The sequence below is a fragment of the Neocloeon triangulifer genome, unplaced genomic scaffold (assembly GCF_031216515.1).
Source record: "Neocloeon triangulifer isolate White Clay Creek 2 clone unplaced genomic scaffold, ASM3121651v1 ptg000012l, whole genome shotgun sequence".
NCBI classification, from domain to species: Eukaryota; Metazoa; Arthropoda; class Insecta; order Ephemeroptera; family Baetidae; genus Neocloeon; species Neocloeon triangulifer.
Window position 1 is genome coordinate 2,432,614 of NW_026775554.1, and position 17,864 is coordinate 2,450,477.

The following is a 17,864-nucleotide window of genomic DNA, read 5'->3' on the forward strand; positions in this document are numbered from 1 at the left end:
ATCCATTTTCCTTGCCGACGATCAAATTTGGTGAAAAAAACATGATCGGAACAAAATTACATTTTTTTTTGCAATAAAAAGTAAAGCAAAATAAAACATGAAGATGTAAATAAAAATGTAAGTTTTTTCAATTTAACAATAACGAGTCAATGGAAAGTATAATTGTAAAATGCAATAGCAATTTCTCTAATTGTTGGTATTTCAACAATGTAAACTAATGGTTTAATAATTGCATTATTAAATTTGCATTTGTAGCAATTTAACTATTATAAATATAGCACTGATACCTCAAACTTTTCCAATTAAATCAATTGTCTTTTTATCAAGCTCAACATTGTCGCACAAAATGTAGATCATAGAATAAATCGCAAACACCAGAAACATTATATTTATTTTAACCTGCCACCGAAATGCTCGTTAAAAAAGAGCTTACAATTTATTTTTTCTAGGGCCTCTTTTGTCCAAGTAAATTCCTTCTACAATCTTGTGTGGATTGATTGGGTAAAAGCATCAAGACGATCACTTCAGAACAAATATTTTTACCATTTTACATCAAACATATTTGATTTTTATACTTAGAGTATCTAATATTAAATGGGGTCTCTCTTTGACAGGAGATGTATCGAGTGCACAATGAAAATGTTAAATTTGTACTCAAAAAATGCTGAGAGCAAAATCATCACATTTATTTTAAGAATACAGAGCTTGGCTTAGTGGCTGCCCAGCCAAGATGAATTTAGTAATTGTAGTGCCCATTATTGCTACCACTCAACAGCACAGCAAACACGTACTAACTTTTTAACACTCACTTTATTCTCGCTAAAGGCGTTTTCACTTCAAACATTTTAGCACTCCTGGACTTGGAATAAAATTATAAAAATTAACCACTACAATGAAATTATAATCTCAATAACTCAATTTTCACGCAAAATTTGCAGTTGTTTTTAAATAATTTATATAGATTTAAGATTGTTTTAATGCTCTAAAAACCACCGCTATACTTTTTATTTTATTTACAAAAAAATTAAAAATAAAAAAGTTGAAAGAATTACGTAAAAAAAGCCCAGAAGATTTTGCCTTTTGTCTTGCGGAAGAAGCGAGAGAATATTTATAAAACATTGAATTATGTACAGTAATTTTGATTCAATTTGACTCTGTCTCAAGAGGAATGATTTTTCACGAGCACGGTCACCTTCCTTCTTGAACTGACCATCAGAAGTTGTGCGGTTCGTGTAACAAACCGTTGAGAAAACTGAAAACGATACAGCGCTTTGAGATCATGAGTCAGTTGCGGTTTTGAGACACGTTTTCTGTTTAAAAGTTTCGGCGCCGTTACAATAGTGTCTTTGCGGTTTTTGCAGCTTTTAACCTTCTCTGATTCACTGGCATCGAAAATCAATATGCATTTGGTGTGATGATGACCAAACGCAAACATTGGGCAGAGGCCAATAAAATGTTTAAATGATTTACGCAGAGTTTAATCATTTTCAGAAAGATTTTTTCAAATTTCTGAACTTTCCCTTAAAAACGCAAGTGTTTAAATCTCTAGACGTAAAACCAGTGTTCTTTTTCAAATCGTTTTACTTTGAATGTCCTCTTCAGCTCTTCGTGCTCCGCTTCAGGGGTGATGCATAAAGCTATTCTCTGAAATTAAAAAAAAAAAATTATACACTGTTCACAATTTTTTAATTATGATTAATTTTTTCCCATTCTTATAGATTCAGTAAAAATATAATTATCAGACCTCTTTGAATGTGCCTGGTGCTTTGGCGATTTGAAAGACTGCAACTATCGGGATCATGAGGATGGACGAACAGGCCAGGCCCCATCCTAACCACTCTGCCCACGCGGGGTATTCGTAGCCCATGTATTCCAGTGGCTCGTGATATAAAAGCCCGAACATGATCACCCCCTGAAAATAAATTAATTCAATCAATTCAAAATCCGGGTTAATCGCGAGATTTTACGATCAGAAAAGTTGGGCTTATGAATTTCCAGCAAATGCGCCAGTACAGTCCGGGTCTGAATCCCAACATCGCCTCCACATCTTTCGAAAGTTTATCCAAACCTAAAAGTTATTGTCGTTATTGACGCTGCGACAAGTATTGTTGGTAGCAAAATATATTGATCGATACAAAGTTGAATTTCAAGAAGTGTATATAACGACGAATACAATATAACGTCGAGTATTGTGTTACCGTAAAACCACGAAACTGCGACACACTCGAACAGCGCCGAGCACAGCAACGAGATACCAGCGGCGTAAGTGTCAAACAAGTGGAACATGTATATCCCTCCCTGAAAAAAATTAATATTTTGTGAAACACAACAAGGTAAATAAAAATTTCTTGTTTTAATTAAATAAAAAAATATGTGCTTCTCACCGGAGTTACATTGACCAGGGCAACGCAGTAGGAGAGAGAAACGGCGCACAAGGTGAAAATTTCCCTGGCGTACTTCCGCCCATGAAAAAATCCCTTAAACTCGTCCATCAGCCCAGTAATCACACATTCCATTCCCCCCATCTAAACAAAATTTTAATTCAATTATTAATGTGTACAAAATAGTATTGGAGGTAAATTTTCTCACTCCACTATCTAATCCGAGCATGATTAGCATGAAGAAGAACAACATCGACCAGATGTACGATCCTGGCAAGGTTGCAATCGCCTCAGGGTAAACCTGGAAAACCAGCCCAGGCCCTGAAAAATTGAGAATTTATTGCACGGGCGAAGGGAAAAATATGTTGCAAAATTATTTTATTTGGTTTTAATACAAAGCCTAAAAGGTATAAATAATTTTTACAATAAAAATTTAAAATTTTATTTATAAAAAAAATAAAATGGCTTCATGTTATTAATATAATATGACTTTGCAAATTTTCGGCGATTGTGAATGCAAGTCTCAGGATTGGGCACGTCAAAGTTGCCTCTAGGATTTAATCTCGGACCCATATAACCGCGTTGTAATTTCGGGCAGCTACAATTCTCCCCTCAGTTTGACCAGAAGGGTGCGGTTGAGCTCAAAACTTTTTGCTTGTTAATGTCCACCGCACCCTTAACTCTGTAGAAACCACATTATTTGCGGCGATGGAGATAATAAATTGGGACGAACATTTGGGTATTATAGCTAAAGGTCTCAATGGAAACAAAGTAAATAGCAAATTAAATTTTACTCATTTTAATTCAAATTTAATAGTTGACAAGAGAATATTAAAAAAAAAATTACCTTCAGTTGCAACGGAGCTAATGGGAGTTGAGTGTTTTTCAGCCATGAACCCAAGATATGTGAAAATGACAAATCCCGAGAAAAAGCTTGTGAAGCAATTGACTGCTGTCGTCACGAGACAGTCCCTGAATAAAAGAAAAAGTTAGTGCATTAAATTCTCTGTAGGGGAAAATATTTATTTATGAAATATACGGAAAATTACCTGAAACAATTGTTGTTAAAATTATTGTAACTGGCATAGGAAAGGTGGACGCCAAATCCAGCTCCCACGGAGTAGAATATTTGTACAGCAGCATCCACCCAAACCTTAAAAAAAATCGAGATTTACACCCTTAAATTTTATCCTAGAGGAAAAAATTACATTCCATCTCACTCAAAATCAAGCGGAAAAAAGTTATTCTAAAAAAGCAAAATGTTTTAAAAATTTCGGATTTTTTTTTAAATAATGAAATGAAACACGATTCAAATAATTTCTTCTAGTACTTCGCGCCATTATACTCTCCAACACGACCCTCTGGTAAATTGCCATCATCAGTGTCAATATAGCCTGTCCTTTCCCCATTATTGTGCCGATGTAAAGTGATATGTAGGAGATATATTTGTGCAAATAACTCACCCTCGTCTCCTTCAGCAATGACAGTTTGGGGCTGAGGTAATATGAAATGCCCGTGTAGGCACCAGGCAGCGAGAGCCCTCGAATCAGCAAGATGCTCAGCACAATGTAGGGAAAAGTTGCCGTTATCCACACAACCTTGCCTGTTGATCAAATATCGTTTTCACGTCGAGCACAGACATGCGTGTACGTCAGTCGGACCTTCGAATTATCATCCACGCGTCTAGCATTTCTCACTCAAAATTAAAAAAATCACACCATGCGGCGGCCTTTCCTAATTTGCATAGATTACGCTCTGGCCTCGTTTCAACACTCACACACGCATCAAGCAAACCCTCTAAACGCCAAAGTTAAAGTGGCTTCCAGGGATCTGAACCCTGTCCAGAAAATAATCAAATTGAATATTTCTTTTATTCAATATAATATACTTCCTAATTGCAGGTTTTTTAATAAATTAAATATAATAATAATCTTGGAAAAATATTAGGAAATAATTATATTAAAAAAGTAATTAATAGAAAAAAAGAAAAAAGCCAGTTGCTTAATTTGCCTTGATTATTTGGAAAATATTTTCATTTCATTGTAAAGAGCACAGAGCTTTTTATTTTAATAATTGTATCCAAAATATTATATAAAAGCTTTATAAAAACAATAAACCATTTTTACAGTTTTTTTGTTTTTGTTTTGTAAGTATAAACAAATTTCCATGCAGGATTTTCGGCACTAGGGTAGCGACCCTTTGCTGGAGGGTCAAAAGGGAGCGAATCGATTCAGACGCTGCCGGGGTCATGTCTCTCTCGCTGCCTCCTGAGCTAATCAAACACAATTAAAACGAACACGCGCCCCCACTCGAAAGGGTGAAGGGTTTCGCCTCTGATTACCTTTGATGCCCGCCGCCGTAATCGCTAGTCCATCGCACTAACTATTGTGACAGCCTTGTTTGCACAACCCGAGCAGTGTCTTTTCAATTCGCCGCCTGCCATTCTCTCTCTCTATATCTACTATACATATAAGAAGAAAGGGGGTTCGCTTGGCTCGCCTGAAGATTTGACTCCTTTGAAAAGCGACAGGTACAGCATCGAGTAAACCACAAACACGCAGAGCGCCAGTTGCCACTTGGGCGCTCCGATGTCCTGCAGACCGTTGCTGTGCTGCACCTCCAGCACGCCGCGACTGAAAACAACAATAACAATAAAAACCCGTGAAAATATGATTTAACGGGGTCCACGTTGTACGCTTTAAAATTGAATATTAGATATAACTGAAAATATCAGCTTAATTTATTTATTAAATCACTACGAGGAATAATAATAATTATTGTCCCAGATTTTCACCTTTGTACCTCTGCAGCAACGAATCACTTTTTTACTTCAATAATAGTGAAAAGTACTGAACAATAAATTAATAATTTGTGTTGATAAACAAATGAAAATAATTTTTTTCTATTAAATGAACTTAATTATTTAAAAAAAATCTTTCTGGCATTCCAGTCTGATTTTCTGACATTTAAAAAATCTTAACATTCCATTTTAGTTGGGGCATAATAATGTGGCGATTTTTTGAACGGAACTCACTGGAAGTATTCGGACGCGGCCGAATTGGGCTGGTTGTCGAAGGTGACGCCCTCGCCGTCCAAGGGCGAGACCATGGTCTTATTGACATCGAGGCCCAGCCAGCAGTTCTCTGTGTTCCAAGTGTTGTTGCAGCCGAGCCACGGCAACGTCGGCGCCGTGCTGGCCACGAAAAAGTACAGCGCCCAACCGATGATGACGTTGTAATAGAAGGACACGTAAAATGCCACCATTACGGCGCACAGACCCACCCCTGTTTAATTACGAATTCACTAAATTATGAAAAAAAGATAGCGAGACAAAAATTTCAACACAAACCTTTGAAGAGCGGGCAAATTTTCCACACGCTGATCGGCCCTTGCCGATTGAACTGGCCAAGAATCAGCTCCATGTAGAACAGCGGCACAGCCCCAAACACCAGCATAAGGGTGTAAGGTATCAGGAACGCACCTAATTCATTTTAATTGAAATTTCTGTCTAATAGTAAGAAAAAGGCTAAAAAAAAATGAAATTTTTGATATGTTTAATATTAAGAAAACTTAAAACATAAAAAATGAATTTGAATTTCTTGTGAAATAATATTAATAAAGAGCTAAAGAATAACAAAATTTAATTTGAAATTCTTTCTATTATCAGAAAAAAGTTTGAAACCAAATCTTTAATTAAATTATCGGTCTTTTATCAGCAAAAGGTTAAAACCTTTCATCTTAATTAAAATTTCTTCTGATAAAAGACAAAGTTTCAAACCAAAAATGAGTTTGTTTTAAACATTCACAAATAAATTTTTTCGTTTCCTGTTATTGTGCTTAAAATTTAGAAATGTTAATTTAATTCCGCCTCTCGATCGGCTGCATTTGGTATGTAAAAATGTTCGCCAGAGCGCTTGGTGTGGCTCGCAGGAAAGTGGCTCCTGCTTTTTGTACGGATGCGGACCGCGAGATGGAATGATTAAACATGCACAATTGAATTGGGCGCGTGCTGTAGTGAGGAAAAGGCAAAAAAACATCGACCCTCACCTCCGCCGTTGCGGTAGCAGAGATAAGGAAACCGCCACACATTGGCCAGGTCGACTGCGAACCCAATGATGGACAGTAAGAAATCGGCATTCGAGCTCCATGTCTCCCTGGTGTTGTCGTCGTCTGGTGGTTGTTTCGAGTGGACCGCGACCACTTTGGTCTCGACCCCGCCGCTCTCGTCTTGGCGAACCTCGAGCAGTCCTGCGAAAAATGAAAATTTATATGAACAGAAAACAACAAAATGTGCAATTTTGCTCATCGCGCCGTGAGTAACGCGATTTCAAAATGGTCAGAATATGCAATGTCAGAAAATTATTTTTCAGACATTTTATACCAAAAAAATTGCTCAAATGTCAGAAAATGGGATTGTAAGGAAATTAAAATTACAACTATTGTAGGCCACTTTTTTAAATGGGTACCAGCAGATTTTGATGAAAATTGGCAGGTTGAGGGGGATCAAAATTCAAAATCGCTGATTTGTTTGAATTTGAAAAATAATTTATATTCTATGCTAAATACTTTTGTTTTAATTATATTCTTTTCTTGGATCTTAAATTAACTGAATCTAATTTTTGATTAAACTTATTCTAATTAAAATATATTTTGACATTACAAGAGAACTCCCTTTCATTTAATTTTCCAACATTTTATTTTTCCATTTTTCTGGCATTTTCTGTCAAAAAAACTCAGTGAAAGCTGCGAAATGAGCTTAAAAGCAAAGCCCGCGGCCGACTCATTTGTTCACGGAAGCAAAAGTTTCGCTCGCAGAATGGCAAGTGTGAAAATGAAAACAGAAATCCACTTTTTCGCTCCAGTGTGTCCGGACGCGCGCGTTCACATATTTTCCCAGCCCCGGCGCCTATCGGGATTATATTCACGCCCGTTGCGCGAGTTATTTGTTGGACCCCGCTGACCGTTTTGTACGTCGAGAGAGGCATTTTATATATATTTATTTTTAAGCTGCGGCCGGCCGTCGGGAAATATCGGCGGCTGCGGTCGTGTTGGCTTGCGAAATACACCGGTTTATTCACGCAATGTTTGGTTAGTGACTTGGCAATATACACCTGTATTTGACATAAACTCACTTTTGCTAGGTGGGCACTCTTTGTCCTCCAGCACCGTCACGTCCTCCTGGGCAGTCATCCTCCCAAGTTTGCTCCGCCCTGCTCCGTACTGGAACGTGGCTGGGCAAATAAAAAATAATTCCATTTACTTCCAGTCATGTGCAAGAAATAGGGAAAAAAAGGGCAAATACTGCTGCTTTTTTCAATGCACCGGACTCTGCGAAATTATTAATTTTTTTATGGTCATCATTGGTGATATAAACAGTGTTGAAAAATTTAAGCAAAGTTCACTATTTTTTAATTATTTGCTTCTGTGCAATATCTTCAGATGGATAAAAAATTGTTAATTATTACTGAAAATCTACAAATATTTTCAAGTTTTAACCAGGCTGATTCAAATTAAATGAAGAAAGCAAAACAAAAACCTGTGGGGATTTATTATGTTCAAAATGAATTCTAATAACTTGGTTAAAAAAAATGTCAAAAGATTCGATAAAAAAACTAAAACTTAATTATTTTTCTATATTTATATTCATGTTATTTTGTCTTTAATGCCTTAAGATTAACTTTGAATTTAAAATCCAATGCAAAACTCTAAAATCCTAACCATTTGATAAAAATATTTATACTCCATTAATTTTGATTTCATTCTGATCTGGAGCTCCATAAGGTTTAAACTGTATATTTGATATAAGCTCAAACAATGTATACAAAATTGTATCATATTGATGTATTTATAGCAGAACGTAAAATAAATTAAGGAACAAAGAATGCTGGAATGAAACCGCAACAGGCCTCAATGCTATACTAAAGTAATTTAATACTCATTTTTAATATCACGAGGCAATCCAATATACAAAATAATATCTGCCGCTTTCAGCAATATGCAAATTAGCCGGTGCTTTTAGTGCATTGGATGGTTTGATTTTCGTCTCAATTCCCGCGTCGACGGAATTTCCAAATCGATAGTAAATAAATACGGCGGGTCGTCGTCGCCAGTCTTTGGCCAAATCCAGTCGTTTTGTGCGAAAGAGAGAGAGAGAGTGTTTATTAATTTTATCTTGGCTGCTTTCTGTATCACGCGTGCATCATATTGGCGGATGAAATGTGTTTGGGAGGAATTGCACGCAAGAGAGGAAAGGCGAAACTAGGCCAAACGACATTCCGCGTCCGAATTCTTGCCAGATGAAATGGAAGGATGGCGCTGGAATCTAGGGAATGCCTATTGTCATTTGCTGCGCGCCCGTGTGTGTGTGAAAAGTCTCGCACTTTGAGTTTAATGAAAATTCTTTATTCTTTCGCCAGCCGTGGTGCGAACCCCGACACGACGTGGTCTGCCCTGCTCATTCGCTTTCACCGCGATTGATAAATCATTTAAAATTCTATTTACAGTCAAGATTGAAAGATTTAACGCTTAATGATTAAGCGTTAAATCTTGAATAACACTGATCCAAAACAACTTATTTCCATTTTTCTGTAAACAAATTTGTCAGTAACGGCGAAAAAGTCTAATTTTATGAATTATTAGAACATTTTGTTGTCGTTAATTTTTAAATTTAATCTTCTATTTAATTTTTTTGAAAATTTAATTATTTTTTAAATTCCTATCTTTTAAACGTGACATGGTTTGACCTAAAAAATGTGCACGTGCAACTTGCGGAAAGGCAGTACGAGGAAAACTTTGCACTATAAATGTGTCTTCCGATATTACAGTTCATTATTTCCATATTGACAAGAAGCTGAGGCCTTCGCTCAAGTACAGAAGAGCTATTAGTGGCTGCGCTCGCTAATGGAACATTTTGCATTTTTCCCTGTGCAGCTCGTTGTTGGCGGCGGCAAAGTTTCAAATGAGCGAACACACACAATTATTCCGGCGCACATCATATTTTCTGGGTGTGTTTGCTGGTGTGAATATTTGTGCTCTTTGCCGGAAAATGTTGCTCGCCTCTCTCTTTCTTTCTCGTTTTTACCTCCGATAATTACAGCGAGCAGTGCTTTTTTTGTGGCTTTGTACACACAAGACACACGCCGCAAATCAATGCCGCGGAGCAAACAAAAATGCGGCAACACTCGTCGTCGTCGTCGCTGCCACCCGGCAGCAACTTTTCATTGCTAACTTTTTGGCGTGTTGTTTGCCTCACATGTACACGTCGCCTGCTTCGGCTTAATTATTCATGGCCGTAATTAGCATAGCCGCTCACGGTAAGAGCTAATTTTACGCACTTAAAAGAGGGATTTTTGCCACGGGGGCTGTAATTAAGAATTCGCAGCGTTGCAATACAAATGTGTTGAAAACTTTCAATTTATTCATCACGCTGATAATGACCCAGAAAGATAAAAACAAACTCACAATCGAAAGTATAATATACGAAACCTTGCGGCAGTTTTGCTGCCGCTCCCCTCAGAAGTTGAAACTTTTTCACTAAATAAAAGATTATAAAATCGTAAAAATATCCACGTCGCTTCCTCTTCCTTTGCAAATTTACGGTGTTCGCTGAAAAATGTTCAATGTTCCGTTTTTATCTACCCTCCGTGCGCAATTATCGGTTTTTCAATAGCAATATTTTCAGTCGTTACTCTATTCCCAGCGAGCGATAAGGAAAATTATTGCCCAATGGGGAACTCGACTCCACAAATAATGAGTATGCAACCCGCGCAGAGTTTGTGTCGAGCGAGTTGCATAGCAAAATTAACAAGCTCCTATTTTTCCACCTTTTGCTATATAACTAGTTGCGCTGCCACACAATTTAAGCTATTTTTTATTTGACAGCCAGATTATTAAAATAAAAATTCGTGCCTATTTATCTGTTCTATGGAGATCGTTAGAGCTGCAGCTCCCCATTCAAGGTAATTAGTCTTGCATTTGTGCTTTTTCTCGTCAGTTGTCGTCTTTGATCAATTATACCGTCAGTCCAAATAAAAAACGAGAGATAAGAGGAAAATCGATTTTGCTTCAAGTTAATGACGACGTGTCTCACCGAACGGACGAAGCGGTCTCCCAACTCAGTGGGCAATCAGGAAGAAGTGAATTGTGCTTAGAGGCTCGAAAAAGAAAAATCACTTAGCGTGTAATCTGCAGCAGATAAGATTTGTAGTGGATCAGAAATTGCGTCCGCAGCCCTCAGGATTGCCTTGAGGCTCGTTTGCGAAAAGTAATAAGAAAACAGGAATGGTCAAATCACCAAAGTTTTCAGCTCAAGTCCTGTTTTGTGGAATCTTCCGAACGACATTTATTGCCTTCTGAAGCACATTTAGCAATAAAGTCATTACCGGACCACATAAAAATTATTTTCTCAAATATACCGATAGTTTTCATTGATTAAATGTTGATTGCATTATTGAAAAAACAAGAAAATTATTAATTTAATTTTATACAGAAAATCGTCTCAGACATCCATATTAAAGCATGCCAGAGCCTGAAACAACCGAAGCTTTCTAAGCAACACCTCGTCGCACCACTTGATATTGCATCGACATCAAATATCCGTCGGTAGAGACGGTGTTGGCATCGATTTTCGACACATCCTTATTGCCAATTTTTGTCCCAATTATATTGCTGCCGCTAGCTGCCAACCGCTGTGAGCCAGTCGATCCAGACGCGACAGCTGCCGTGACCACAAAAGAATGACAGGTGGAACAGGCACGGGCGAACGAGCAATATATTTTTTTTCACTCTGCCCCAAGAGCGAATGACATAATTTTATGCCGTGGAAAAAAATCAGGTGACGCATTTTTCAATTATATTGCTTCATCTAGAGCGGGAGTTTAATTCAATGGATGTCAAAATATATTGTGGCAAATTATTTCGCAACAATGAATTTTGGTGATTCTTGAAATGACCTAAGATACAATAGAGAATTCATGATATTTGCGTTCATCTTTAACCAATTTTTTCGCTTAATTTCCAAAATTTGTGAAGCTAAATTTAAAAAATTTTATATTTGCCTGTCAAATTGATGAAAACGTTTTAAGTAAATATATGAATTCAAATTCAATGAAAAAATGATACCTTTATTTGTCAATTTCATACCAAAATTTTAAGTTCTTTCCAATCCCATTTATAAATTTGAAAAGCAATTTTTGCGCACAGGAACATTTGAAAATGATCGAAAAGTTTTAAAATTCTTACTTTCAAGTCTGGTTCGGTTAAAATTGGCAGCCGCCGCGACTGAGCTGCCGACTAGAATTGCACAAGGCAGATGAGAGTGTGGTGCTGCGGAGCGGAAATTGGGGTTTGGGTACCTGTTGTGTTGTGGGGTGAACTGCTGGAGGAGCCATAGCCGTCGTCGAGCGTGGAAATGGGCACTTGGGACCTGGTCGCTGCGTGCACCGCTTCCTCCGGCGTCTGCAGCTCCATCGAATAGAAATCACATATCAGAAGTGCGACTCGCTCGCGCTCTCGCTCCACCGCAAAAAACAATCTGACGCCAAACTTGCGCACAACTCCGCCGCCGCCGCCGCTGATCCACGGGCAGGGCTGAAAAGGGGGCTCCTCCACCTTGCTTGGGCATGTACATGGTCGTGATGACCGCAAAAACCGCACGCTCTGCTCGGCAAAATTAATATCAATGCAAATAAGAATCAATATAGTATTTTCTGGCGTAGCTTTAATAAATTAGCTAGAGCCTGAAAGTGGGGGAGTCGCAATTTTTTTTTTCTTTTGATTATCAAACGCGGCGCAAACTTTTGCTCCGGCGTCAAACGTCATTTGAAACTGCTCGGAATTGATTTATTTTAATAAAGTCGCTCCTCATCTTGCAGTTTTACTAGCTTTGAATTGAGTCAGGTGTCAGAACAAATTATATGAATTGGAAATTGCTCTAAGGTCAAAGGGAAAATATCCGATATCAACAGGCAAGTTTTTATGTTTGATTAAAATATTTATTCGAGAAAAATATCAAATTGACAACACATAATTGGTAACCAATTAAAAATATAAAAAATGCAGATATGCCCAGCACCAAACTTAAATTTTTTTACTTATTATTAATGTTTTTAGCAGCCATCAGCAATATTAAAAATAATTCTTGAGGTACGAAGAGAGTACAAAATGAAGATTTGATTTAAAAAAATGATCAAATTCTTCCATTAATTATTTTTAAGCTTCAGAATTTTATAATGATGACCACAAGAGCATAAAATAGGAGAAAATCCTTCAACCTCTTTCATATTTATCAACAGTTATAATATCAATACTTGTGCGCATTTTTATAAAAACTTTTGGCGCTCATTCGTAAACAATTCCTGCTCCGAAAAGGGCAACTTCGAAGCTGATAAAATGATTGGAATCCAGGTCAGTCTGCAATTCCTGAAGTTTGCCAGTGGTGATGTCGGGTGGGAGCAAAATAAACGCATTTCCGCCGCCACCTGCTCCAGTAATTTTCGCTTTCAGACCAAATTTTTCAGCAATGCTGCAAATCAAATCCAAAGCAGGGTGCGAAACCCCTAGTTGCTCAAGACACTTTTGATTTTTCTCAACCAGGACCTAAAAAGCACGCGTTAAAAGAATTTTTTTTAACAAAAAATTTGCTTTATACCTCAATAATTTTATATCCTTGGCTCTGAGGCAAGGCAAGCGCATCAATTGCATCGATCGCAATTTTGTCCATCTCGTCGAGAATTCCGGTTCCGATCTCTTGAATTTTGGCTGCAGCAATCTCAACCATTTTCTTAGTATTCCGAGCAACGCCGGAATCGACAAGCAAAACTCTCAAAGGCCATGCCGGTCGCGGCAATGTCACTCCCTCTAGAATCGGAAATCTGACATTTTCTCCGTCGCACACTACCGTCGTGTCCAAACCAGATGGCTTTCCATGCACAAGTCGCTCAGCCTGTTAATAAAATTCATTCTTTTATGGCCGCGTAAAAGTTTTTATGGGGAGTATATTATATTTGCAACAAAGGAAATTAAATGTCATTCCAGTGATCTTTGTCTTTACCTGCCACGCCAGCTCCTTCACTTTGGCGTTGTCCAGGTTTGCTTCAAACAGTTTTCCGAAAGCTCCAGCCAGGGCAACGGCGTAGGCGGCTGAAGAGCCGAGACCTGCACCTGGCCTGATGTCAGAGGTCACCTTGACGCTCAACCCTTGGTTGAATTTTCCATTTGGCGTGAGAAAGGAATGCAAATATGCCAAAACGGAGAGAGCTTGCTCGGAAAATTTAACCTTGCTATGCTAGAATTAAAAAATCTAAAATAAATCAAAATTTCCAGCAGAAATATTTAATTTTACGTTTTCAATCATACTGGCCCACCAGTCTAGTCTGTTAATGAGAGCATTGTTGGATCTGTCCACTGAGCCGAAATTTATTATTCCTGGATCCTCCAACAAGCTGCCAAGCAAGCTATTATTCAGCTTTCCGGTGCTGAAAAAAATTGTGATTCGGACCATTTTTTTAAGTAATTTAAAATTTAAGTGAATAATGAAATTACCTCATCAAGAGGCTTTCATTTTCAGGCAGCTCAATTTTAAATTGGTTTAGCCCAACTTCTGGCATGTCCATGAGAATAACGCATTCAGGGTGAGTTGCAATGCATACTTTGGTTCGTTTAGACACACACGCGGCCACAGCAGTTTTCTTATACACGACCGAGTGCTCTCCAAATAAAATCACCTAAAATTATTTGCACTTAAATGAGGTTGAAATTTGAGGATTTTGAGGAAAAGAAGGAGGAAACACGTAGTTAGTAAATAGCCCAGAACCGTCTCTTTTATTATTAGCTTCACAATCTGTTAAGGACTTGCCTTGCCCGGCGCCGAGCACGTCGCACTCTGAGTTTTTTCCCATTGACTCGGACTGAACGTTTTCTGTGAAAAGGCGTGGATTTGCTGCAGCTCCTCTTTCAACGCTGCGTTCACTAATCTGCAGTTGAAAAGAGACGGCAGCGTTGATAAACCATTCAAAATAAATTAACTCACTTGTGACACTGGAGCATTGGCTTGCCCTCGAACAAAGGGGACACAACGACCACCCTGAACTTCTGGCCGCATCCATCGCTGTCGTCATGCACTTCCTTTAACATAAAAAGAATTCCGAGCATTAACATTATCCCTGGCTTTGACGCTTCTAATGCGCTTTTTCCACACATCCACTCTATTAAAATTGTAAACGAATCTCAAGAGGGCATAATTATTGCTGCATTCATAATTATATTCTATTCAAATAATTCAAATTAAAAGGCGAGAGGGAAATTTTGCAGTTCCCGAAAAAAAGCTTTTTTTTATAAATTATTTATTTTGTCCTATCATTTAGTATTAAACCTAGCTTATGTTTTCCTTAAAATTTCATTTCCTGTGAAACTTGAAATAAATTTTATAAGCAATTGTTTAAAACCAATTAAAAGACAAAAATTTTAATTAAATTATTTAATTTTTTATATTTTCTTACAAATCACATATTTTTATTATTTTACAGGACAATCAACAAGTTTACTAATCAATTGATTAGTTTTTTACAACAGGCATTACAAATGATATATTTAAATTAACATCTGTTGAAATTTTATCAAGATAATTTGTTTTTAGAATAAAAGCACAGTGAATCACAAAAATTTCAATATCATTGATTAATTTAATTTGCATGCTGCTTGACTTCTGTTCTAAACTGGAGCCAGTAGGCGTATGCAAGAAAAACAAGAAAGTGTCCGCAGCAGAAGATCGAGTTCAATTGCGGGAAAAGGTGCGGATATCTGACTGGAGCCGTAACAAGGGCTTGCGCCACAACCAAAATCACACTTGCGCCGAGCGAGGCGCGCAAGGCCCATTTTAAAAGGCCAGAGTTCAGAGGTGGCATCATTTGGGCTCCGATGGCCAGGAAAAGGGAGAGAAGGGACAGCCAGGGCAGGACTAAGTCGTCTTTGACCATCAAAGGGAGCAGCGAGTAGGTGGAAGTTGCCAAAAACCAGGTCGCCATTATGGGGTGGTGCGGCAGCATCAGCATTGCGGCCATCGCGGGCAGCAAGATGGACTTTTCGTGGACGTGGTAGGAAAATAAGAAGAAGCCCAGCGAGGAGATGAACAGGCTCAGCACCAGGTTTTTGGTGTTCGGCTTGCGCAGAAGTTTCAAATTGGACGGCAACACCGACACCAAGGTCGTCACAAGGCACAGAATGGTCAGCCAAGTGCGAGGCAGGATTTGCTGAACTTTGACCACTACGGAGATTGCGCACCAAAATGACGACACTTTGTCTTCGTACAGGCCTCGAGCGACTGGGAATATTCTGTGCAACACCTGCAAGGACAAAATTCAAGTAATAATTATCAATTATTCATCACTGATGATACTAATTTTGTGTGTGCTCAAAAAATTATTAATAAAAGATTTGTGTGAATGGGCAATTTGATTTTCAACATAACATTTTAATACTTTTTGAAAAAAAGAAAGGTAAATTTTTTATATTTTGTGTGTAAATGCAAAAAAGATTTTGCATTTTGACATAAAATATAAAAAAAGTTACCCTTTTGTGAGAATTTATTATTATTTAGTAGAGGATTTAAATTATGAGAAATTAAAAAAAAAAAAAAAAAAATATTGACCCATAAACCATTTTTTTCCTTTTTAGTCGACTTCAAATTTTTCTTTCATTTTCACATATAAATAATCTTTAGTACAAATTAAAATTTATCCAATTACCTGCAACGCATTCGCAGGGTTAGGGAAAAAGAAGGGTGCCCAAACAAGGCCAAAGGTCAGCACGACGGTGGTGGCAATTTTCAAAAGCTTGGAAATCGAGGCGGACCACGAGGGTTGTCGCAAACACAGGCCGAGCAGGTAGCTGAAGAAGGGCAGCGAGTGGTACAGGCTCATCTGCTTGTAATTGACGGCGAGGCTGAAGAAGAAGCTGCCGAGCAAAAGCCTGCGTCTCTTGAGGGCCACGACGGCGGCCAGGGTCAGGCCGAGGGAGACGCAGTTGTACTGGAAGTGGCCGTGGTCGACCAAGATCAGGCCAGGGTACAAAACCGCCAGCACGGGGTTGGTCTGCAAAGGTCAAAGAAGAAGGTCGTCAGGGGCCGTCGTGGCAATAAACAGATCGAACCTTCAGTTCCTTCAGGTACAGGACCAAAGGCGGCAGGTGAAAGGCCAGCTCGGCCAGCAGGACGGAGGCCCTCATGAAGAGTCGGTGCTCGTCGTCCTCGACGCCCCTCGACGTGTGGAGGTCAACGAACCGCGGCTGCACGACCCGCGCCACCCTCCCCAGGGCCCAACTGTGGTAGGCGGTGAGCGGGGGGTAGTCGAGGCCCCAGTACTCGAGGTCGTTGGCGCTTGAGTTGGTGTACCACTGGGTCAGCGGCAGGTTGACGGTGACCTCCTGCCAGTGGCGCTGGGCCTCGTAGTCGCCGAAGAGGGGCGGTCGGTTTTGTCCCGAGTGCGGACCCACGGCCACGGTCCATCGCACCACGAGGCCCACCACCACCATCAGAAGGGAAAAGCCCCTCAGGACGCTGCTCTCCGACCGTCGAGAGGCACCGGCCACCTGACATATTTTCTCCATTCAAATTCATTTCATTTTTCACCATTCAACGAGATTTGAAATTTCTATAATTAACAAACTATTCCCTTACATTTTCATTACATTTTGAATCAACAAAAATAAGGTAATTTTTTCCTGAGAAAATGTTCAATTTGCTTTCAATTTTGTTGGAAAGAATTGCATTTCAAAATTAGTTTTTTTTTTTTTTTTGTTAAAATTTAAGCTTTGAAAATTGCGAAATAATTAAAATAAAGAGAATATTTTTTTTTATTGAAGCATACTGCTGGACATTTTTCATCGATTTTTTTTTTCAAGTTTATAATTTATTATTTATTTATTTAAGTTCAGATGTGAATGCTAATTGTTGAGCATTTATAATAATATTTTCTGAGCTCTTCTCTCTCAACTTTTTATGTAAACATCAATTAAATTTTTTATCTGATCTAGTGCTATTCAAACGTCTTCAATAAAATTGTTTACTTATATTAGATTAACAATACATATTAAATAAAAGTGGAAAAATAATTAAATTAAAATATTTTAAAACCCTAGAAAATTTGGATATTTATTATATAAAAAACATAAACAGCTAAATGTTAAAATTAATAATTAAAACTGAACATCATGATAATCGTCATGATGTCATAAATTTTTGACAATAATAATTTAACACGGCCTGTTTGGTCGATTTTTCAAAGAATCTTACCACGTGTGATGCATTGAGTTCCTTTGCTATTTTCTTCTTCAAAGATTCGCAACTCAAAACCATCTTTCCGGCCTGTTCCGTTTGCTGTTAGGCAAAAACTACTGTCCGCCGAAAAGATCCCTGACGTGTAGGTCGACGTTCAAAATCAAAACAACAACCTCGGATCTCGGGTGGGCCTGGGGTGGGCAACTGGGCAG

General features: G+C 38.4%; 2 protein-coding genes across 5 annotated transcripts; both read right to left on the bottom strand.

The window, feature by feature from the left end:
• Positions 1-19: 19 nt before the first annotated feature.
• LOC132197890 (sodium-dependent noradrenaline transporter-like) lies at positions 20-11,890 on the bottom strand. 3 transcript variants are annotated; one of them, XM_059621484.1, is made up of 16 exons: positions 11,735-11,890; positions 11,622-11,672; positions 7,514-7,612; positions 6,429-6,629; positions 5,731-5,862; positions 5,416-5,665; positions 4,881-5,014; positions 3,845-3,984; positions 3,431-3,534; positions 3,229-3,353; positions 2,590-2,702; positions 2,385-2,525; positions 2,199-2,298; positions 1,968-2,068; positions 1,745-1,912; positions 20-1,644 (listed from the first exon to the last, which is right to left on the bottom strand). In XM_059621484.1, exons 1-16 carry the CDS (start codon positions 11,847-11,849, stop codon positions 1,546-1,548), a joined length of 2,073 nt encoding a protein of 690 aa, XP_059477467.1. In that variant the 5' UTR covers positions 11,850-11,890; the 3' UTR covers positions 20-1,545. The 3 variants fall into 3 exon arrangements, with proteins under 3 accessions (XP_059477467.1, XP_059477468.1, XP_059477469.1); XM_059621485.1 differs by lacking the exon at positions 11,622-11,672; XM_059621486.1 differs by lacking the exon at positions 7,514-7,612.
• Positions 11,891-12,381: 491 nt separating this feature from the next.
• LOC132197785 (probable dolichyl pyrophosphate Man9GlcNAc2 alpha-1,3-glucosyltransferase) lies at positions 12,382-17,853 on the bottom strand. Of its 2 annotated transcripts, XM_059621327.1 has the most exons (8): positions 17,668-17,853; positions 14,410-14,504; positions 14,236-14,353; positions 13,923-14,104; positions 13,723-13,855; positions 13,432-13,665; positions 13,030-13,323; positions 12,382-12,977 (listed from the first exon to the last, which is right to left on the bottom strand). In XM_059621327.1, the coding sequence occupies exons 1-8, from the start codon at positions 17,728-17,730 to the stop codon at positions 12,720-12,722; spliced, it is 1,377 nt and encodes a 458-aa protein (XP_059477310.1). In that variant the 5' UTR covers positions 17,731-17,853; the 3' UTR covers positions 12,382-12,719. The 2 variants fall into 2 exon arrangements, with proteins under 2 accessions (XP_059477310.1, XP_059477309.1); XM_059621326.1 differs by lacking the exons at positions 12,382-12,977; positions 13,030-13,323; positions 13,432-13,665; ... (2 more) ...; positions 14,236-14,353; positions 14,410-14,504 and adding exons at positions 14,856-15,721; positions 16,124-16,468; positions 16,527-16,964.
• Positions 17,854-17,864: the final 11 nt, after the last annotated feature.

Excerpts from the sequence above, each read along its gene's own strand:
- LOC132197890 (XM_059621484.1), bottom strand. The coding sequence starts at position 11,849 with ATGGAGCTGCAGACGCCGGAGGAAGCGGTGCACGCAGCGACCAGGTCC. Across the intron at positions 6,630-7,513 it reads AGAGTGCCCACCTAGCAAAA|GACTGCTCGAGGTTCGCCAA; the intron begins GTGAGTTTATGT and ends CATTTTTCGCAG. Across the intron at positions 2,069-2,198 it reads CGCAGTTTCGTGGTTTTACG|GTTTGGATAAACTTTCGAAA; the intron begins GTAACACAATAC and ends AATAACTTTTAG.
- LOC132197785 (XM_059621326.1), bottom strand. The coding sequence starts at position 17,730 with ATGGTTTTGAGTTGCGAATCTTTGAAGAAGAAAATAGCAAAGGAACTC. Across the intron at positions 16,469-16,526 it reads TGTACCTGAAGGAACTGAAG|ACCAACCCCGTGCTGGCGGT; the intron begins GTTCGATCTGTT and ends TGACCTTTGCAG. Across the intron at positions 15,722-16,123 it reads ACCCTGCGAATGCGTTGCAG|GTGTTGCACAGAATATTCCC; the intron begins GTAATTGGATAA and ends TTGTCCTTGCAG.